The sequence below is a fragment of the Crocuta crocuta genome, unplaced genomic scaffold (genome assembly GCF_008692635.1).
Source record: "Crocuta crocuta isolate KB4526 unplaced genomic scaffold, BGI_CrCroc_1.0 scaffold246, whole genome shotgun sequence".
Lineage (NCBI taxonomy): Eukaryota > Metazoa > Chordata > Mammalia > Carnivora > Hyaenidae > Crocuta > Crocuta crocuta.
Window position 1 is genome coordinate 4,867,429 of NW_027531902.1, and position 23,435 is coordinate 4,890,863.

The 23,435-nt window shown below is 37.2% G+C and overlaps 1 protein-coding gene across 2 annotated transcripts in view; it reads left to right on the forward strand.

The window, feature by feature from the left end:
* The first annotated feature begins 597 nt into the window (after nt 1-597).
* The window catches only part of ASXL2 (ASXL transcriptional regulator 2), a 55,892-nt gene continuing 33,054 nt past the window's right edge, over nt 598-23,435 (forward strand). Inside the window, exons 1-4 of one of the 2 annotated variants that reach the window (XM_077774229.1) lie at nt 598-699; nt 4,114-4,264; nt 17,149-17,264; nt 22,820-22,958. In XM_077774229.1, coding sequence (XP_077630355.1) covers nt 622-699; nt 4,114-4,264; nt 17,149-17,264; nt 22,820-22,958 — 484 coding nt within the window. In that variant the 5' untranslated portion in view covers nt 598-621. Of the gene's footprint in view, nt 700-4,113; nt 4,265-16,870; nt 16,915-17,148; nt 17,265-22,819; nt 22,959-23,435 lie in introns of those variants that run through there. The other variant, XM_077774230.1, reaches the window with a different exon arrangement.

Below are 23,435 nucleotides of genomic sequence, written 5' to 3' on the forward strand. Positions count from 1 at the left end.
TATAAACTTTTTAATGTTTATTTTTGAGAGAGAGAGAGAGAGAGAGAGAGACAGCGTGAGTGGGGGAGGAACAGAGAGAGGGAGAGACACAGACTCTGAAGCAGGCTCCAGGCGCTTCACTGTCAATACAGAGCCCCATGTGGGGCTTGAACTCAAGAACCATAAGATCATGACCTGAGCCAAAGTCAGACTTTAACCAACTGAGCCATCCAGGCGCCCATCTTTTTAAAATTTCATTTTATTTCAGCTTTATTGAGGTGTAAGTTGACAAAATTTGTAAGTGAATTACAGTATTTACAAAATATATTTGTAATACCCCTGTGAGATACATGTTTTCTTGATGTTTGATACTGGATCAGGATTAAGAAAAATAAAGAATCAGTTTTTCTTTAGATACATGGGGATGAATTTTCTGTTTCTCCAGGGCATTCTTTCTGTAGGTTGATAGACTTTTTATAGTTTATAAAATGCGTTTATATGAATTGATGTTGATCAGTTAGTTTTATCATAAGTCAGTTTTATGTAGATACACAGAGACCGAAACTAATCATTGTGTTCCTCTTGTTCTTTTTTTTTTTTTTCCTTTGCAGTGGGACTTCCCCTCTTGCATGCCTGAATGCAATGTTGCACACAAACTCCCGAGGTGAAGAGGGCATCTTCTATAAGGTTCCAGGTAGAATGGGCGTATATACTTTGAAGGTAAATATTTTTGTTAAGGCATCATTTAAAAAGTAAAAATAGGAAGTGACTACATCTAAATGATACTTGCATCACAGAGACAGAATTCTGTTCTTGAAGAGCTTGATTTCAGGAAGAGGTAATAACGTTCAACTCTGTATCCTGCACAGTTGTTTTACTAATCTGTAGCCATCCGTAGGTAGACCAGAGAAGTAATTTTATTTTTTATTGTTTATTATAATGCTATCTTGAAAGGATGAACTGAAAATGACTTCCAGTGACTTTATAAAGGGCCTCACAACATTTGAATAATGAGTGTTCCCTTGGAATGTACAGTCTTGATGCTTTCTATTGCTTTGTGATTTTATTCTCCATTACAAGTCAGAGCTGCAGTTCTTTTTTTTCTGTAGTAGAGAAAGCCAAAGTTCTTACTTAGTGTTGACCAGGTAGTATAAGAACTGGAATATGGACCCAGATCTCACTGAATTCCTGACTGAGTCTTTGTTCTTTTTACCATAATAGTCTTGGCTGATTTCTAATTCTGACACTGAGGTCTCTTCAGTGACAAACAGGAAAACCAATTCAAGTGAGTTTGATTAAAACAGAGAGTTTATTATAGAACTGTAAATTCTAAGGACACTCAGCCTGGATCCAGGCGCTCAAATGATGTCATCAGGGATTGTCTCTGTCCTTGTGGCTTCATTCTCAGGCAGGCTCTCTCCTATTATACATGACTTCTCTGTCCACCCATTTGCAAATCTGCAGGCTGTAAATCTGGAGAGAAAAGAGCCTTGGGTCTGAAGTGGGAGCCCTCCTGTTAGTTCTGATTTGACTTAATTGGTTTGGTTTGGCTCATGTCATACTTGAATAATGAACACATTGAGGCTTCTGTTTGGCTGTACATAAGTTCATGATCACTTTTTTTTTTTTTTTAGTGTTTACTTATTTTTGGGAAAGTGTGAGCAAGGGAGGGATAGAGAGAGGAGGACAGAGGATTTGAAGTGGACTCCGGGCTGAGGGTAAGCCCTCTGCCAGATGAATTCAGGAAAGGGGTTGTGTGCCAAAGGAAATTGTCAGCAGAAGGAGAATTAGTGCTTTGCACGCACTGACTGTTATCCATGTGTATGTGGGATGCTGTCCCCTCTTTTTAGCTTTGAGCTGTAGTCATCACTATGCTCAGTGGTTTTGTGTAGTCCACTAACATTAGAGTGTTCTAATTTACCTATAAAACCTCCTTTTTTATACACTTTGTTAAACTTCCTGTGATTAGGGGCTCTACTCCCACGGGGAGCTTTTTGTGTTTTTTTAAGTTTTAGTTCTAGACCTTCCATATTCTTAATAACATTAATTAAATGCCTACTCTATGCTGAGCACTGTGGAGATTATAAAGGAGAAACTGGGTGCTGATCTCTTGACTCTCACATAGTTATTAAAGTAATTACATACTGACAAAATGTACTGTGATATAAAGTACTGTACTATAAGGCATCATGATCATGTAGAGAAATAAAGATTAATTTTGAATAAAAGGATCTAGAAAGTTTTGTTTTAACTTGTAAAATTTGAGTTGAATTTGGCAGATAAGTAATGGGAGGAGGGGCCTCCCCAGGATAAGGAAATAGGTTAAGCAAAGGCACAGATAGAAGGATTCAGAATGGATTTGAAAATAGAGTAAATTGGAGTGGTTACTGTAATCTGTGTGTGGGCTAGTGTGGTAAGGAGTGGGGGTGGGGTTAACATTAGGTAAAGATTGAACTTTAGAGGCTTTTGAAGACCTGACTTAGCAGTTTGACAGGGAAAAAGAGAGAGATAGCTGAGGAGATGGCAGAAGTTTTTCAGGAAAATAGCATGATCATATCTGTGTTAGGATAATTCAAGTAGGATAGATTTAAGGGTAAGGCAGGCACTGTTTGCGAGAGGCAATTGGCTTGAACTATGAGAGTGGTATAAGAGATAGAGGCAAGGGACATTATAGAAATACAATGTATACTATATGGAGTCAGTAATGATGAGGTGAAATGATTCTGAGATTTGGGGCATACACAGTTGACCAGTTGATCCTGAAAGGGTCACACGTTTAAGTTTAAGAAGTATTATGTTTGTACTTAAAATACTTGTTGAATGTACAGGTCAGGAGGTCTGGCTAGAAACTAACTGTAAAAGTTGTTCTGCATTTTGAAGGAAAGAGTACAAAATTATGGGGTGTGTAGTATAAGAAAATATATAACATAAGAAATGACTTAGAGAGAAATGGCAGTAGGATATAAACATAAGTGGGAAGTATCAGTTCCTTACTAGATCAGAGGTTATTGTCTTGGCTATAATATCCTGAGTGCCAGTTGTAGGTAGGAGGGTTTTTTCTTATATGTCAGAATTATTTTTTATATGATTATAAAAATGAATTACATGGGAAAATAAAAAATATATTGAGAGGATAAAAGAACCATCCATAGTTTCATACCTTAGAAATAATGTTAATTAATGTTTATTTGTATGTGTATATTTTTATATACTATATACATATATAGTAGTTAATACTTACTAAGTTCTTGTTATATGCCAGGTACTATTTTAAGTACTTTATATTTAACTCCCTTAATTTCAGAATAATCTTAAGGTAGGTACTATTCTCATGTTATAGACAGGTAAACTGAGGCATATGAGGTTAAGACTTTGACCAAAGCTGCATAATTAGAAGATAAAGCCAGGATTCAAACCCAGAAAGTTTTTATTTCCTAGTTCTTAATCTTGCAACTGTACTGTTACATCTCTCATATACTGTGCTGACACAGCTTATCCCTTCTGATTAGCAGTCTCACTATCCAACATAGAAACCAAAGATTCGTTTGAGTTTTTTAAAAAATCATTCCTTTTGCGGTGCCTGGCTGGCTCAGTTGGCAGTGCATGCTGGTAGAACATGTGATTCTTGATCGTGGCTTTGTAAGTTCAAGCCCCATGTTAAGAGATTACTTAAAAATTAAAAAAATAGATATATAGTATTTGTTCCTAACCAGACTCAACTGAAGTCATAAGACATAATGGTACATACTTTCAAATAATGTGTATATATATGTGGATGATGAATATATCTACCCTTTATAAAATTTTTATTATATAATTTATTTTATTCTGAACATTTCCTCATTACTTGGACTTATATGTGCCCAGTTTTTGTATATTTGAGCCTATGTGTTGTGCTTGCATATGACTGTCATGTATAATTTTTATCTTTGGATGTAGATGGAAACATTAGCTAAATTGACCCAAAGAAGAGAGATGACAGGAATTGAGAAAATATTGCTGGTTCTGCTACTGAATCCTATAATACTAAAAATTAATCAGCACAGTTAAGTTGCAAACAATGCATATCAGAAATTTAATTCTTATTTGCTGAAATGGTAATGATTAATCCTAATTGGATGCCTACATTTTCAGAAAGATGTGCCGGATGGGGTGAAAGAGCTATCAGAAGGTTCAGAAGAAAGCAGTGATGGTCAGTCAGATTCCCAGAGTTCTGAGAACAGCAGCAGCAGCAGTGATGGTGGCAGCAACAAGGAGGGAAAAAAGAGCAGGTGGAAAAGGAAAGGTAAATCCACCTGATCTCTCAGTAAAGTGCTGAATGCTCTAGGACAAATGCCCTTGTTAGCTCCTTTTTTTTCACACCCCAAGACAGTACATCTCTTTCCCTTCTCCTTTAGATGGGTACCATCCGATAGAATTTCTTGCAGTGACGGAAATGTTCTGTGTCGATGAGGTCCAACCCAACACCGGTAGCTACATGTATCTCATGTATCTGTGGAGTACTTCAAATATGGCAGTTCGGGAAATGAATTTTTTATTCTTTTTTTAACTTAAATAGCCGCGTGTGGCTAGTGGCTATCAGTTGAACAACATAGCTCTAGGTTTTACCTGGGTTCATTTTCAGTTCTTGGTCATCCATAGTCTTTTTTTTTTTAAAGAACGTTCTTATTTGCCTCTTTAATCGTCTCTTCTAAAATTTGAGCATTTATTGCTCCAACAGCTATATGCTTACTAGGAAAAGAATGCTTTTCATTTCTGCTAGCAAAGACTAAATTTAGTCTGATAGTCTTTGCTCTCCCCTGCTTGGTGTCTGCTTCATAGCTTACCCAAAAAAACTTTTTTTAGGGAATAATGTCTTTGTTGCTACAGCTTCTCTGAGATGGATTTTCCACTTAAGGATGCATTTTATTACCTGTTCTTGCTGATTATCTTCTTGTCAGAGTCTTCTTAAAGAGGGAAAATTGTTTGCACCTTTACAGAGTGATATTCCAGAACAAAATAGACGTCCAAAAGTTTCCCTAGCTTGGGTATCCTCTTAGAATTGTGTTATAGGTGAGCTCTCTTTGGATCTAGGAGCTAGAGTTATATTGATGGGAATACTTGATTCAGTAACCAATTTTAGGTGCTTTGGAACCATTGACATGGAACTGTATCAGAAAAACAGTCTGATTCATTACCATCCCTGCATTCATGCATGTGCTTCTTCTGGAGGGAACTGAGATAGAGTGGCATCATTCACGTCCTCTGGAAAAGCTACTACACATGCAGTTTGGGCACATTTAAGATCAGAACCACTTAAGAGAGCAACCTAGATCTCAGATATTAGAACAAATGGAATAAAGTCAAGATAAAGCTAGTAACCTGTGCTTATTGTTATTGATATATATATATTTTAAAATAAACCCTGTCAATAGTGAAAGGGGGTGTGGTCAGAGGCCTTACATTCCTTAGATCCCACTAAGGATCTTTCTTTGGAAGGGTGGAGCCCAAAGTGTTAAGGAGTCTATATCTCTTGTTTGTCCCCAGTTAAAACTTTAAAAAATAAAAACAAAAAACTTTGGAAATTCTAAGATTAGGAACCAAGCCAAGTCATTAAGCCAGAGAAGCAGTTAGCAAGATTCATAATTTCTAGATGTGCCTGGAAACAGGGAAATCAATAGCAGAGTAGGCCAGACTAGTGAATTTGGGAACAAAATCATCTTGGAGGTCTCTAGTTTTCAATAGTCACATATGCCGCAGTAGCTGTTGTGAGTAGTGGCTGTTCCATGTTTGGTAAAGCCCATCTCCTAAGAAATTAAGATGAATGTATCGTGATAAAGGAAGGTCTAAGAAATAGCAATATAATTCCGTTGTTAATAGGTTAATAGATTTAAAATAGCATAACCTTGTACTAGGCATAATAGAAGACATTTAATAGGAAAGTAGTAGCAAATTCAGAAATGTGATCTTGATAAATTGTTATTGAACTCCCTTTGTATTCATAAATTTTCTAGAAATTGTCACGTTATTGAATATTTATCCTCAGTATAGATTAAGATGAGATGTTTTATAGAGCTCTTTTCTCATTATAGGTAGTCTAGTAAACTAAGAGTAGAATGGGCTAGTTGGTGTTTGGAAGCTAAAGATTAGAGGGGCACGTGATGTCATGTGGAATTCATGTTTACTCATCACTCAGCTACCAGTGATGAAGAATGATTTTGTTTCTCATAGAATGTGCTTCTCTCATTTGTGGGTCATACATATGGCATATGGCATAGTTAGGTACAGTTTTAGCTATATACTATATAAGGTGGTCATGTTTTTGGTAGTTCAGTGCAAATGCACGTGGACAACTTGTAGTTAGAGTGCTAGTAGCAGTGTGCCGCACAGCACTTCTAAATCAGTTACGGTTATTAATAAAGGTAAAGCAAAGTAATTGTGCCTATTCCGTTTTCTTATTTAGGGCTTTTACTCTCAATCTGACATCACTTTATTTCAAATGCATTGTAAGACAGGAAGAACACTGAGATAGTATCAAAACCCACTTCCTTTTATGTACAAAAATAAAGAGCTCTGACAGCAAAACTGATACTTCTAGTTGAAGATCGATAGAACCTTTCTTGATAATAGTATACCTTTCAGCCAAATAGGGACAGAGAACAGAGCTTTGAAATTCAGTCCAATATTAACACTAGCTTATTGATTTCCATGTAAAGTGGAAGAACTTAGAAGTTTATAGTTTTGGTTCCTAACTGTCAGACAGGAAACAATGTTCAGAGAAGAGCTTTGTGGAATTCCACGCCAAGGTAAGGTGGAATAAATCCAGAAAAAAATGATTAAAGTCAACTTTTTTTGTTGCTTTTTTTGTAGGATCATAGCTAAGCAAAGTCTCTGCCTTTTCCCCAAAATAAAATATAAATATTACAGCATGAAGCAAATATAGAAGTATTATTTTTATCTTCTGATAGAGAAAAGTTTTGTTAACATTTGGCCTGCATTTAAAATGTCTTAAATGAAAAATTAATTACGTAAAATATACCTTTTTACTTACAAGGAATTACAGATTCTTTCTAGGGGCGTGGCCTAATGTTCATCTCATTGCGTATTCAGAACTACTTTTAAATCAGAAATTTGATAAATACTATGTTTGGAGGTATTTAAAATACCAAAGACTTGCCTGCCCTGTAACATCATTTATATATGTAAGTTTACTAAATGAGGATGATTATGTATAGAAATGTCTCCTTTAAAAAGCATACTGTGGAGAAAAACTCCTTTGGGCAAAGTTAACTTATGTGGAGAGAGATCTTTGAGAGAGATGTTCTCTTGTGTGGTTGGCAGCTGAGTCAGAGGTTTTAGCTCTCGCATATATTAAGGATGACTCCACTGTTAGGACTTGGATAGGTGGGGTACCCAGAAGCAAGGAAAGGTGTTCGGGTATGGCCTCTCCATCTCTGATTAGGGGATGGTTCAAATAGTAATCAGTAGCCACACCCTGCCAGTTTGAAGGAGACTGTACTTGGTGTAGGAAGAAGGTACAAGTTAAGTCTGTTAACTTCTAGAAATGAAATTCCTCAAAAAAACTATTGTGAAAAAAAAATTCTCCCTTAAGAGAAGGGTTACTGTTTATGAAGATTAAAACAGTTTTGGATACTTCAGTTATCAGTCTTTCAGCTATTAATCCTTTAACTATAGTAAGCTAAGCTTCAGTTGTAATGTTATGGCTTCACTATTTCTGATAGTATTTCTTTAAGAAAGATTTTTTTTAACATTTATTTAATTTTGAGAGAGAAAGATAAAGTGTGAGTGGGGGAGGGGCAGAGGGAGGCGGGGACACAGAATCCAAGCAGGTTCCAGGCTCTGAGCTGTCAGTGCAGAGCCCAACGCAGGCTTGAACCCATAAACCATACGATCATGACCTGAGCCAAAGTCAGATGCTTAACTGACTGAGCCACCCAGACACCCCTCTGATAGTATTTCTAATACTTCGCAGGGGCCCATTGAATGTCTAGAGGAAAAAAGAAAATAGGGATTATTTACTAAGGCCTTTAATTCAAAGGCATCTAGTGTGGATAGTCTGTATCCTTTTGATCTTGTTCATTATAATGATCATCCATTGAAATGGAAAATTCTCAATGATGTAATATATCTGAAAAGTAGTACCTTCTGAACACATACACAATGGGTAGTACCAATTCTCCAGCAACTGCAAACTATGTGACTATATAAAACAGGGTTTTACATAGCCTCAAGTTCTAAAATTTATTTTAAATATTTATCTGAAAATAATCTTAAGCTTAAAAACTCATTACTAGGTTGCTGGGTTTTAAAAATCAAATAACTGCTGATCTTTTTATCAGAATTTATTAATATTATATCTTTGTATTTATATGAAAGCAAACAATTTTGTTTCTGATCGGATACTGAGTATGTTCTCTAAATAAGAGTGCCTTTAAGCTGTTGAGCAGTCCACATTGGAGTACCAATAGGTCGGGGTATAACCTTGGGAAGTATTGTTTAGGCGATTAGTTTATTTACAAAATCAAAGTATTATCTCTATTTAAACTGCTTGCCATACTCATTTATTCTCCAGTACATATATACTGTTTGCCAGGTATTTGGGAAACCAGTTTGAATAAGGTTTCCCATCTTATTCAATATATATTTCCCATACTTACTCAAATATAGTGGGCCCCATCTATATTTAGAGGGATAGAAAAAGAAGCAGACAATTAGCAAACAAGTTTAATAAATAACATGTGTTTATCTGTGTCATGTTATGACAGCATTAGAGAAGGGAGTAGTTAACTTTACCTCGGTTAATAAGTATTGTGTGAGCTATAGAATATTTTTTTAAATTTTTTAAATTTTTTAAATTTTTTTAAATTTTTTTTATTTTGAGAGAGATAGATAGTGAGCAGGAGAGGGGCAGAGAGAGGGAGAGAATCCCAAGCAAGGTCTGCAGCTGTAAGTGCAGAGCCCAACCAGGAACTCAGACTTATGAACCGAAGCATGAGATCATGACTTAAGCCGAAACCAAGAGTCGGATGCTTAACTGACTGAGTCGCCCAGGCACCCCTAGAATATTTTAATATACTTCCTTCCACTGGAAGTATAACTTCGGAGGCAGACAGGATGTATTATGGAAAGAAAACATATAAAGGCAAGAAGGTAGCAGCATATGTAGTGTTTTCAGGAAGCCATATGATGAGCAAAGTTTGAGTTGGAAGAGGGGATTTGTGTAAAGAAAGAATGGGAAAGAAGTAGGGATTGGACTTAATATTTAGTGCTATTTATAGCACTGATGGTTCCGTTATTTATAGGGTATTGGTATGCATAAAATAATGTTTTTTTTAATGTTTACTTATTTTTGAGAGAGAGTACAAGTAGGGGAAGGGCAGAGAGAGAAGGGGACAGAGGATCAGAAGAGTGTTCCGTTTTGACAAGAGAGAGCCTGATGCAGTGTTCCAACCCACGAACCACAAGATCATGACCTGAGCCAAAGTCCGACACTTGACTGACTGAGGGACCCAGCCACCCCCATAAAGAGGTCTTAATTCTTAGGAGAGTTAAGAAGTATGGTATTCTGGACCAGAGAATAGCAACCCTGCTGACTCTTTCAAATGTTCATAGCCATATATCAAGAGGAACAAAACTTTTGTTTATAGACCATTTGCTGTTGGTCTCATCCTCTTGTACATTTTAAGATCTGAGTTAATATACTAGCTTTTTAAAAATTTTTTATTTCTTTTTTTTTTTAATAAAGTTTATTTTTGAGAGACAGTGCACACGTGTGTGTACGCCCATGCATATGAGTGTGAGCAAGGAAGAGGGGACAGAGAATCCCAAGCAGGCTCCTCGCTAACAGTGCCAGAGCTCAGTGTGGGGCTCAGACCCACGAACCAAGAGATCATGACCTGATCTGAAATCAAGAGTTAGACTCTTAACCAACTGAAGCACCCAGGTTCCACTTATTTTTTCTGTTTTATTAATTTTTTGTTTCAAGTTTTTATTTAAATTCCAGCTAGTTAAATATATTAGCTTTGACTTGTTTTTCTCCTTAGTAGTGTTTATTGTGATGTCTCTTCCTATTGGATGGGGGCCCCCAAATGTGGGGCAGTAGGCAGTGAAAGAATTCATCTGAAGCAGAACCGAGGAGATAGGAGTTTACTGAATACATAACAAGGGAGCAGCAGGCAGGCTGTCTGCCTTGAGGCAGTGGGGGTGAGGGTGGCGTTTTTAATGGGGGAAGGTGAGGACATATGGGGGAACGTAAGGAATTTTCCCTTTTTTGGTAACTTGTGCCTAGTTGTAAGCTCCCACTGGTCAGTTACTACCTATGGATATTTGGAGATGGGGCGGCCTGATGTCCTTATTCAGCCAAGAGGTTGCCTCGCTCTACATTCCATTGCTCAAACCCGTTTCCTAAAAACGGACTTTACATTTACGTTAGTTTAATTCATTTCTGTTCACTAACATATAGGTTAAAAGAATTTATTTCCATTTTACTGTTGAAAATCATTTGTTTTGAGTAGTAGATTTCCTTAATGCAGGATGAAATTAATTGGTGACATTAGTTGGTTTTATTTGAAGTTAAAAGTATAACTGGGAGTACAGTTGTGTGAGGGATTATTTTTCTCTAAGTACCACTTTATAAGATAGGATTATAAACAATGTCTCAGGCCTTGTGGGACCTGTGGGCCAACATGCTGGTGTTCCAGCATTTAACCAGTGGGGACCTATGAAACCCAGAAAATGTTGGAATGGAGAGAAAGCAAAAAACCATAACAGAGGTTTCATTTCCAACTACTTGATACTGGTTTGAGAACTAAAGAAATATAATGTGTCTTGCATATGAATTTGTGCACTGAAAAATCTTATGTGCAAGCACACATACTATCTACCAAGAAATAAATGTAATTCATTTTTTAAAAAAGGTTATAAACAGGGGCTTGATGAAGTTAAAATGCAGCCTTGTGTATTTTCCAAACAGTGTCCTATTCTTAATATCTTTATCTTTTAGGATGCAGCCCTAGGAAATCTTGGTTCCATATTTTGTAATTATGTGGGATTCCCAAGCCCTTCCTGCACACCCCCTGGCTTGCCTCCTCCCTTCCCTAGCTAGCTGGTTCATTCTCAAGCTTTTCATCATAAAGGACCACTCTTTCCCCCCCTCCTCTATCCTTTGTGCACTGATACTTACATAAAATACAATAAAAATGGCCCAGCAGTGTCAGATTTCTATGACAGTATCTAAATGCGCATTCTCACTTTTGTTATTTCTCTTGTAGCAGACCAGTCTTTGCACTGTATTTGAATGGCAGTGGTTTAGCTGGACCACATTTAAACAGCAGTGGTTTAGATGATTTGTCAACCTCAGAAACTGTTGGGAATGCTATTTTTCTTTAACAAGGAAGAAGGAAAAATATAAAATGATCTTGTTCCCCTGCCCTTATATTGAATCTAGAGTGGAAAATAACTGCACCTCCAAAAGTAAATAGTTAACTGTAATGATCCCTCACTAGCACTGCAGAGGCACTTCGCCATCTCTAGCCACTGCGCAGAAAGTAGCTTCTGCCCAGGCTTGTGTCAGTATATATTAGTTTTGCCTCTTTTAAAATTTTTGATTATATATTCAAAGAAGTACATGTATCATAAGTATACAGCTTGTTGAATTTTCATAAATGGAACAGCACCATGAACCAGCATTCAGATCAAAGAACAAAACATTGCCATCACCGCAGTAGCCCTCGCTGTGCTCTCATAAGATTTCATCCAAATTCTTGTGGATATTCAACAACTTCCTTTTAAAAATTTTTAAGTATTTTTATTAAATTTTTTTTCCTCTTTCATTGTTTGTTTATTTTGGAGGGGAGTAGGGTCAAAGAGAGAGGGAGAGAGAGAATCCCAAGCAGGCTCCTTGCTGTCAGCGCAGAGCCCAGCATGGAGCTGGATCTCATGAACTGTGAGATCATGACCTGAGCTGAAATTGAGTCAGATGCTTAACCGACTCCTCCTATGCATCAGATTCTTAAAACTGAAGAGTATTCTATTTTATAAATATTTCCTAGTACCTCAATATATTTATCTTTTCTACCATTGATGAACATTAGGTCATTTCTAGTTTCTGCCTATTTTATTAACTTTATTGTGAATGCTTTTGTATATGTCTTTTTTTTTTTTCCTCCTCATTTCTTTTGGGTATGTACTTGGGAGCAGAATTAAGTGTAGTGTGTACTGCCAGACAGTTTTCCAAGGTGCTTGTACCAATTTATGGCCCTACCAGTAATGAATGAGAGTTCAGCTAATATTTCACATGCTCACTAATTGTCAGTCTTAAATTTTAGACGTTGTTACTGTGTAATAGTGTCCCTATGGTTTTAAGTTCTATTTTCATGATGGCCAACAGAATTGGACTCCTTTTCATTATTAATCATTTGGATATCCTTTTTTATGCAGTGCCTTTTCCAGTGTTTTCAATTTTTCATAGGTCATCTTTTCCTTAGTTATGCATATATTCCCTAATTGAATATGTATCTTGTAAGTAACTTCTCCTTTGTGGCCAGTCTTTTACTCTCTGAAAAGTTTCTTTTGATGAATACAGTTTTTCAATTTTAATATCATCTAGTACATCCTTAAGAAAATTGCCTCTCTGACTGACATGAAGATAGTTTCTTGTGATCCATAAAACACACCTTAGCAAATTTAAAGGAATGGGAATGATATAATAATGTCTGCTCTCAGACCACAATGGACTTAAACTAGGAATCAGTAATAGAGGGGCACCTGACTGGCTCAGTTGGAGGGGCATGCAACTCTTGATCCTTGGGGTGATGAGTTTGAGCCCAGTGGGATGTAGAGATTACTTAAATAAATAAAAAAAACTTAAAAAAAAAAAAAAAGCAACACACTTTTTTTTTTAATTTTTTTTTTTTTAAATTTTTATTTATTTCTAGCAGAGAGAGTGAGAGAGACAGCGCGATCAGGGGAGGGTCAGAGAGAGAGGGAGTCACAGACTCTGAAACAGCCTCCAGGCTCTGAGCTGGCAGTCAGCACAGATCCCGACGCGGGGCTCGAACCCACGAACCGTGAGATCATGACCTAAGTGAAAGTCGGACGCTTAACCGACTAAGCCACCCAGGCGCCCCGATAATGACACTTTAAAATCAGTTTACATACTGTTAGTTTTCTGAGCTTGCTATAACAAATTACCACAAACTAGGTGCTTTGAAACAACAGAAATTTATTTTCTCACAGTTCTGGAGAATGGAAGTCTGACCTCAGGTGTCAGAGGGCCACACTCCTTACAGAGGCTCTTGGGTATTTTTTACCTTCTAGTGGTTGCTTACTGACTTCCCATGTGGCCATATCACTCCAATCTCTGCCTGTGTTCTCATCGCCGCCTTTTCTGTGTCCTCTGTGTCATTGGATTTAGGGCACTGAGATAATCCAGGATGATCTCCTCTCAAGATCCTGAACTTAATTCCATTTGCCAAGACTCTTTTTCCAATTAATGTAACATTCACAGATTCCAGGGATTAGGACATAGCTTTTTGATGGCCACCATTCAGCTCATAATAAATACCCACTCATTCTAAAAATAATACTGAGCTTGAAGGGCACCTGGGTGGCTTAGTTGGTTAAGCATCTGATTCTTGGTTTCAGCTCAAGTCATGCAGGTCATGGTCTCACAGTTTGTGGGTTCAAGCTCCGCATTGGGCTCTGCACTGACAGCTCATAGGCTACTTGGGATTCTTTCTCTCCCTTTCTTTCTGCCCCTCCCTGGCTTGTGCACATCCATACTTTCTACTTTTCTCAAAGTAAAAATTGAAAAAGTGAAAATATACTGAGTTTGGATCTTAGCTATGCCCCTTACGGTCTGAGTCCTTTGGCAAACTAAATTTCCTGGTATATAAAATTTAGATATCATAATATACAGAAGAATATTATATTTAAAATTTATGTATAAATATATGTCCTTAAAAATCTTTTCGTATTTTTTATTTTTGTAGAATGAGGTCAGCAAGGATGCCAACCCAAACATACTTAGTTATCTGTGAGGGTAGAATTGGAGGAGTTTTGGTGGGAAAAGAAAGAGGACTTGTACCCACCTTAGAGAGTAATTTAGTGAAATCCTGCTCACATGAACCTAACAGGCTATTAGATACATACAAGATACTTACTTTTGGTTGCTCTTATTAATAAATTGTGAAGACAGTGTAGCCACTAAAAGGAAATCCGAGAGGGAAGTTTCTCAGCATGTGTTTAAATCTGGTTTGTTGTTTGTAGTTCTGAGCCTTTAATTTTTGAAAGTGAAGACAAAATTTCATAGACATTATAAGACCAGTGCTTGGCATTAAGTCAATTCTGGGAGATACTCCTTACTTGGTAGGTCCTAAAGTTTTCATGATTTATTTTTGCTGGCTTTGAGATATGTTTATGGTTTCCTTTGTTAGAAAGGGCTCTTGCCTTAGAGGGGAACAGTTCAAACAGTTTGCCCTGGTAATACATATAGCTTTTATTGTCTCTTTTTCAGGCTGCAAAGTGGAATTTTTATAGTCTCTAATGGAATTATTTTGTTTGTTTTCTGTTTATTTTTCAGGCAGTATTTGAGGTAGGTAAGGAAATGTATACTTTTAGATTTCTATAAATCATTGAAGAGAAATTATAGCATAGTCAAATATTATTAGTGTTTAACTTTATTTTCCTTATGTCCCTTTAAAAACATTGGTTCAAATGAAAAAGATAGGCAATAACAAGTGATGACAAAGATTACAACCCTACTACATTCCTGTGGAATTATGAAAATGATACAGCTGTTTTGGAAAACATTTTGACAGTTCCTCAGAAAGTTAACCATAGAGTTGCTGTAAGACCCAGCAACTAACTCCACCTTAAGATATGAACCCAGGAGAATTGAAAACATCTGTCCAACATAAAATTGTGCTGATGAGTGTTCTTCACATCATCGTTCAGGATGGTCAAAACTGTAAATGACCCAGGTGTTCATCAGCTAATGAATAAGCAAAATGCAGCATATGCATACAATGGCTTATTATTTGGTGATAAAAGGGAAGTGATTGATCCATGCTTTAAGATGGATGAAACTTCAAACCATGCTAAGTTAAAAAAAAAAAAAAGTCCCAGAAGAGCACATATTGTTTGATTCCATATATATGAGATGTCTACTATAGACAAATGCATAGGAACAGAAAGTAGATTAGTGACTGCCTAAGATTAGAGGTGTGGTTAGGGGAAACGGGAGTGACTGCAAACCAGTATGGGGCTTTATCTCAGGATAGCTCTTATTTTTTTTAAATTGGTCAACATAAGTAGACTGAGGATGTGGTTTCTTTTTGCTGCTCAATTATCTCAAGAATTACCCAATTTTATTTTTGTTGATATATTACAATGAACTTCTCTAAACATCACACTTATTTTATGTCAATTCTTTCCGATATATAAACCTTGTCATAAGGGTTGGAATGCAAAGCCAGTTCCAAGTATGACAAGTCATCTTCTTAATATTATCTGCTGTTGTCCTCTTTAAATGTTATCTACTGTGTATTCCTTTGTTAGGAAATCTAAGAATCTGTGAAAATGCTGTTTTCCAGAACTTGTGCATTCCAATGAACCATGCTTCTGCATTTTTGTGTCAGGTAGCTACCTACCACCATACTTGATATGGTATCTTAAAGCTCTTTGGCCATACCATGGGATGCCATTTTGCTATCCAGGCCTTTATAGTCCAGCTGCCATGGAAAGGAGAAGGTGTTAGTAAGCATGTGCTTTTCCAGAGTCCTCACTAGCAGTAGCAATTATTATTTTATTATTTTTATTCTTAAAGGGTTTCAGTCAGCAATTTCTTTATCTCTTATCATGAGCTGCATGCACTGCTGAACTTTACAGAACGTAAAAATCGAATTGTTACTTATTATAAGAGATATAGGCTCTTGAAGGGAAAACCCTCATTCACATAAGACTAAGGTTTGGCTAAGCTCTGATGGGTATAAAACAAGTGGTGATGAAGTAGAGATGGGTTATACCCTGTGCAAACATACATTGCTACTGTTAGAGAAATCCTAAAGCACCCTCTCACACTGACTAGTAGGTCTGAAACTATTGATTTAAGGGATGAAGGAATATAAGAATTAAAGGTGTTCTAGAGTTTTTTTTTTTAATTAAAAAAAATTTTTTTTACAAATAGTTTATTGTCAAATTGGTTTCCACATAACACCCAGTGCTCATCCCCACAAGTGCCCTCCTCCATGCCCATCCCCCCTCCCCCCCACATCCATCAGTCCTCAGTTTTTGTCAGCATTCAAGAGTCTCTCATGGTTTGCCTCCCTCCCTTTCCCCCACCATTTCCCCCCTTCTTCTCCCCCTTGTTCCTCAGTTAAGTTCCTCCTAATCCTCCTATACGTGCAAACATATGATATTTGTCCTTCTCTGCCTGACTTATTTCGCTCAGCATAACACCCTCAAGGTCCATCCATGTTGCTACAAAAGGCCAGATTTCATTGTTTCTCATTGCCATGTAGTATTCCATGGTGTAGATAAACCACATCTTCTTGATCCATTCGTCCGTTGATGGACACTTAGGCTCTTTCCATGTTTTGGCTATTGTTGAGAGTGCTGCTATGAACATTGGGGTCCATGTGCTCCTATGCATCAGCATTTCTGTATCCCTTGGGTAAATTCCTAGCAGTGCTATTGCTGGGTCATAGGGGAGTTCTGTTGTTAGGTGTTCTAGAGTTTTTGAGGTGAAATGACCTTAGTGCCTTCATTTTCCATTCCGTCAGCCCAGGGCCCTTCATGTCATCATTAGATTTACCTTAAGACATACATACTAGACATCATGCTCTAGAATCCTTTCTAAATTTTATCTAATTTGATGATTCATGGTTTATATTCTTCTGGCTTCAATCAATCCACTGAAAAATCAAGAAATGAAAAGTAATGAATACTAACACCCATCCCTTCCCCATCCTGTCATCCTTCACTAGAGCTTTCTGAGGAAATAAACTCAAAAGGGAGGCTGTTTGCAGTAGAACTCCAAAAAAGAAGATCCTTCCGAAAAGTGTTTGGTCACAGTTCTTAATACAGATAGCAGGATATGATTGGGGAAGGAATGGTGCTTGATATCAACTCTGATAACCACCTTTTTTATTGTCACCTTCCCCCAACTAGTATCGTCTAGACTGTCACAGCCATCTTCTCCTCAGTCAGGCTGCCCATCACCTACCATTCCAGCAGGTAAAGTCATTTCTCCATCACAGAAGCACAGCAAGAAGGCACTAAAACAGGTAATTATGCTAGTCTGTGTTTAACAGAAGTATTATTTTCTTGATTAAAAATGCATGATTCTGGAAGTCATTGAAAATTTCTTGAAAGGACAGTTTCCCAATTTGGATTTAATAATGTATATATCTCTGTGTTAATAGGTTTATGGTAGGTAATCCTCTTATTACATTTTAAAAGCTCTTCATTTGTAGGGCTCTGGGGGGCTCAGTTGGTTGAGCTTCTGACTCTTGATTTTGGCTCAGGTCACGATCTCACAGTTTGTGAGATTGAATGCCTCTTTGGGCTCTGTGCTGACTATGCAGAGCCTCCTTAGGATTCTCTCCCTTTCCTTCTCTCTTCCTACCCCTCCCCAGCTCTCTCTCTCTCTCAAATAAATAAATAAATAAATAAACAAACAAACATTTTTAAAAAGAAAGCTCTTCATATGTTCCTAACTTGCTGAGAAGTTTTTGTTTGTGTGCATGTTTGTTTGTTTGTTTGTATGTTTATTTTTGAGAGAGAGACAAGGTCTGAGTGGGGAAGAACAGAGAGAGAGGGAGACACAGGATCCAAAGCAGGCTCTAGGTTCTGAGCTGTAGCTGTCAGCACAGAGTCCCACGCAGGTGAGATCATGACCTCAGACGCTCAACTGAGCCACCTAGGCACCCATTTGTTTAAGTTATGAATAGATGTTGAATTTCTTAGGTTTGTTTTCTTCAGCATTTATTGAGATGATCAGGTAGCTTTTCTCTTTAAATCTAATACACAGAATTCCATGGCTAGATTTTCTAATGTTAACATATACCTAGCTTTCTGGAATAAACTCTACGTATTGTTAACATATTTTTGATATGTTACAGAATTTTCTTTTTTAAGAATTTTGCTGTTGTACAGTTTTGGAATCAGGATTGTTCTAATATAATAAAATAAGTTGGGTAGCTCTCTGTATTTTTATAGATTTTTGGAAAACAACTATAGAAATGATCTTTTCCTTGAAAATTTTGTAAATCTCACCTTTTAAAACTTTTCTTAGCATTTCAGTTTCATCTATTGTTTGTGGTGTCGTTTGATTCCTGCTTTTTGAACTAATTTTTGAATAAGAGGGTTTTTTAAATATTTTTCTTAGGAAATGGTCCATTTCACTTGATTTTATTTTTTTAAGTTTATATATTTTGAGAGAGAGAGAGAAAGAGAGAGCGCGTGTGGGTGTTTGTGCTTGAGCAGGAGAAGGGTGGAGAAAGGGGAAGAGAGAGAATCCCTGTGAGATCATGACCTGAGCCAAAATCAAAAGTCAGATGTTCAACCAGTCCACTGAGCTAGCCAAGCTCCCGTTGCTTGATTTTTTTAAAAATATGTATTTGTATATGGGGCATTTGGCTGGCTCAGTCAGTAGAGTATGCAACTCTTGACCTCAGGATTGTAAATTTTAGTCCCACGTTGGGTATAGATAAAAATCTTAAAATTGTTTAGAATTGTTTGTAGCATTCTTTTATGTCTCCTTTTTGTTTCTTAGTGTTGTTCATTTATAATGTATCTTTTTTCCCCAGGGGGTGGGGGGCTACTTAGCCATTCATCTATTTTATTAGACTTTTCAAAGACCTAGCTTTCAATTAAAAAAATTTTTTTTAATGTTTTTTGAGAGAGAAAGAGCCAGAGTGCGAGCGGGGAAGGTGCAAAGAGAGAGTGAGATACAGAATGTGAAGCAGGCTCCAGGCTCTGAGCTGTCAGCACAGAGCCTGATGTGGGGCTCAAATTCATGGACCACAAGATCATGACCTGAGCTGAAGTCGATCACTTAACTGACTGAGCCACCAGGCAACCCCAGTTTTTTTTAAATGCAAATGGTCTATAAATACAGACTCACTGGTAATTAATGGAACCGTAGCCAACTACTTTTCGTCCTCAGAGTGGTATACACTAAAGAACTTAATTGTAATATCAGGCGTTGGCAAGCATGTAGAAAAATGGCTAATGGTAGTTTGCTGGTGGAATATAAATTATTGTAGAAAGAAATTTTGTGATGTGTATTAAAATTTTATTTTTAAAGTATATTTATTTATTTTGACGAAGAGAAAGAGCATGAGCAAGGGAGGGACAGAGAGAGACAGAGAGAGAGAGAGAGAGAGAGAGAGAGGATCCCAAGCAGGCACTGCATGACCTGAGCTGCAGTAGAGTTGGATGCTTAACCAACTGAGCCAACAAGCACCCCTCTCTGTTAAAATTTTAAGAGCACATATCCCATGACGAAGCATGTGAACATTTTGGAACTTAGGTTAGAAAAATACAAATATGCATACCAATTACTCATGCACAAAATATTTGTGTTAAAGCTTATAATAGCAAAAACTTGCAAGTAGCCTATATATATCAGTTAGGGAATTCCTTATGTAATTGGATGTGATGGTGTATGAAGGTGTATCTCTATGCTGGACAGTTATGCAATATTAAATGTTGGTAGTGTGATTGTATATATATACAGACATGGAAGCGTCACTACACTGTGATGTTGAATCACTAAAATTAAGTTGTATTACAACATATAGAGCATGATACCACTGATTATTTTAACACATATCTATGAAACAATATTATGTTTTTAATAGTCATAATGTCAGTGTAAAAAAAAAAGCTTAGTACGGAAAAATAAGTTGATGTCTATAGTTCTCTCTGAAGATTAGGGACAAGACTGAGTGATGATCAAGAGAGTTTATCTTTATGTGTGAATTAAATGGTAAAGATCGTAATCATGTATTATCTTATATAACTGAAATTTTAAAAATTATGTAGGTCTTGGGGTCCCTGGGTGGCCTCAGTTGGTTAAGCATCCGACTTAAGCTCAGGTCATGATCTCAGGGTTTGTGGGTTCGAGCCCCGCATCGGACTTTGTGCTGACAGCTCAGAGTCTGGAGCCTGCTTCAGATTCTGTGTCTTCCTCTCTCTCTGACCCTCCCCTTCTCACGCTGTCGCGCTCTCTCTCAGAAATAAATAAAACATTTAAAAAATTATGTAGTTCTTAAAGTATTTAGAGCAAAAGTGCTTTTATTAAAACAGTTTCAGAAATTTGATAACATTAATTGGTGTCTGCCTGGATAATCTTGTAGCACTTGTATTTTTATAAATAACTTTGGAAGATTTTAAGAAGGATAAGATGTTTCTTTCCACAGAAAAAGGCAAGTATTTTCCTAAACCTTGTTAGATAATCCATGACATGTTTACTACTCTTGTATTATACCAGGGGCCAAATGTATTTAAAGAATCCCAGTCTGGAAAATTATGTAAATGATATTGGTATACAAAGTAAGGCTTGCCTCCAATGTATGTTTTTTATAGTAATAGGTGAGGGAAAATTACTTCAGTATAAGTTATTCTTTATGACAAGGAAGGCAGAGAGAGGGGGAGACAGAGAATCTGAAGCAGGCTCCGGGCTCTGAGCTGTTAGCACACAGCCTGACTCAGGGCTTTAACCACAAGATCATGCATTACCTGAGCCAAAGTCAGATTGGACCCAGGTGGCCCTGTTTTTAATTTTAAAATAGAATTAGGAACACAGTTTGTAAGCTTCTGAGGGAGGAAAAAACTGAGTACAGATCTTAAATAGAGAGGCTATAAGTTACTCTGTTTCCATTATGATCTGAATATATATGATGACAACAGGAATAGATGAGATGAAATGGTTGTTAAATTTTGCACTAACCTAGAATGATCTAGATCTTGTGAATGACCAGAACAGACTCTTAATGGCTGCCACCCAGGAATCCTATAAACATTTTCTTTTCTGGTTGCAGAGAATGAGAAAGAAGCTATAATCAGTAATCAGACAACACTGACTTTTTTTTTTAAAGTTTATTTATTTATTTTGAAAGAGAAATAACATGAGTCAGGGAGGGGCAGAGAGAGAGAGGGAGAGAGGATCCAAAGCAGGCTTCGGGCTGCCAGCCTGATGGGGCTTGATATGGGGCTTGAACACATGAAACCATGAGATCATGACCTGAGCCGAAACTAAGAGTCAGACGCTTAACCAACTGAGCCACCCAGGTGCCCCAGCACTGATGTTTTTAATACATTGTGCTCTTACCTTGCCTGCTATAAATGTCATAGGTGAATGTAAGCCAGATACCTGACTCACTCAGTTACTGTTTTCCTTTAACAGCTTAGTGAAGATCAGTTGTTGGACTGTGCCTCTATAACATAGCCAGGGCTGAGCATAACGTGGAACAGGAGAAGACTATATTGTTATATTGTGCCGAGAGAATGGGAACCAAGTGGCCAGTTGTTCCACACTTTCCTACATGATGCTCTTGAAGGTTGAAGCTTAAACTGGCAATTTAGTAAGGTCATAGATTTCCAACCTTTTCTTGAAATGTAGCTTTACTTTCTTAATTTCTGTGTCCTTTTTTTTTAAACCTTGAGTTAAAAAGTTGCCCTCATATTTTCATGACTAAAATCTGAGAAGCTAACCATCTTTTTTTTTGTTGTTGTTGTTTTTTTTGTTTTGTTTTTTTTTTGTTTGTTTTTTTTTTTAATTTATTTCTAGGAGAGAGAGAGAGAGAGCGTGAGCAGGGGAGGGTCAGAGAGAGAGGGAGTCACAGACTGAAACAGGCTCCAGGCTCTGAGCTGGCACTCAGCACAGAGCCCGACGCGGGGCTCGAACCCACGAACCGCGAGATCATGACCTAAGCGAAAGTCGGACGCTTAACCAACTAAGCCACCCAGGCGCCCCGCTAACCATCTTTTTTTTCATTCTAACTAGTTGAAACAAGCTAGAAACATTAAAGAAATAAAAATAATTCTGAATTAGCAAGGAGGAACCATACCATTCTTAAAACCAGTTTTTTTCTAGGGGTCATGAGAGGCTCAGTCGATTAAGCCTCTGACTTTGGCTCAGGTCATGATCTCACAGTTCATGGGTTTAAGCCCTGAATCGTGCTCTGTGCTGACAGCTCAGAGCCTGGAGCCTGCTCTGGATTCTGTGTCTCCCTCTCTCTGCTCCTCCCCTGCTCACACTCTGTCTTTCTCTCTCTCAGAAATAAAATAATCATAAAAAAAACCCAGTGTTTTCTAACCTTTATTCCCTTCTACTTACTGCATTGTTATAAATTTCAGAGGATTTGGTCATTGGACCAAAATACCGCTTCTTACAGAATAAGTAGTTATTTACAACCTCTTGTTTAAATGTATCACCTCTGAAATATATATAAACTAAAGATATTACGTTAAGTGATGCAAATGGGAATCTTTTTGGTGGAGGGCTTAGAATTTTGTTTCCAGAAATGATTGAAAACCTCTAATTTTCTGCTGCAAATATGGAAAGTCCATGGCTTACTGATTTTTAAGTTCTAAAAATGTTCATGAGTAATTCTCACATTTATTTAAAGTAGTAATACTGCCAAAAAAATATTCAGACTCTTAAAGTGTCATTCAGGCCTTGTGTTTAATTGGTTTAATTTAGGTTTTTGTTTTCTTTGATAGCTTTCAAAGAAATGGAATGATCAGCGTGCTCCTCACCACTAAAAAGCAGTCATTTACTTTTTATTACTAAAAACTGATTTGTTGCTTATAGCCAGTTTTCTTCTTATAGGCTCTAAAACAGCAACAGCAGAAGAAGCAGCAGCAGCAGCAGCAGCAGCAATGCAGGCCAAGCATGTCCATCTCCTGCACGCAGCCTCTCTCCCTGAAGACCGTCAAAGCAGCCAGTGACTCTGTATCCGCCAGACCTGGTAGGCAGGCTTGGGGGTCTTTTCAGTGCAAGGTTTTTTTTCCCATATTTTTGTGTTGTTTTTCCCCATTTGGATACCATATCATTTATTTTTAAATTATTATATTTATTTACATAGTCTGTTACTGTCAAATCATGAATATAAATCCTTTCAGGATAAATGGGAAACTTTATACAAAATCATCCTGCAGTTATGAAAAAATACATCAGTGAGGTTTGCATGTTAGAATGAGATCAGTGACTGACTTCAAGGTCATAATAATAATATTTGGAAGCCTCTAATCTGTGACCTTAAAAAGGTGATGTTGCCAAGACACTCAGACCCACCTTCACCCGTTTTCTCCTTTAACGATAAAAAGTTTTCCTAAGAATATAGGCTACCTTTGAATTTCCATTGGATATAAAGACAGGCCTTTGGATTTTTGTTGTTTGTTTTGTTTTTCATCCAAACTGGGTTAGATACAGACTCTGTATTTTA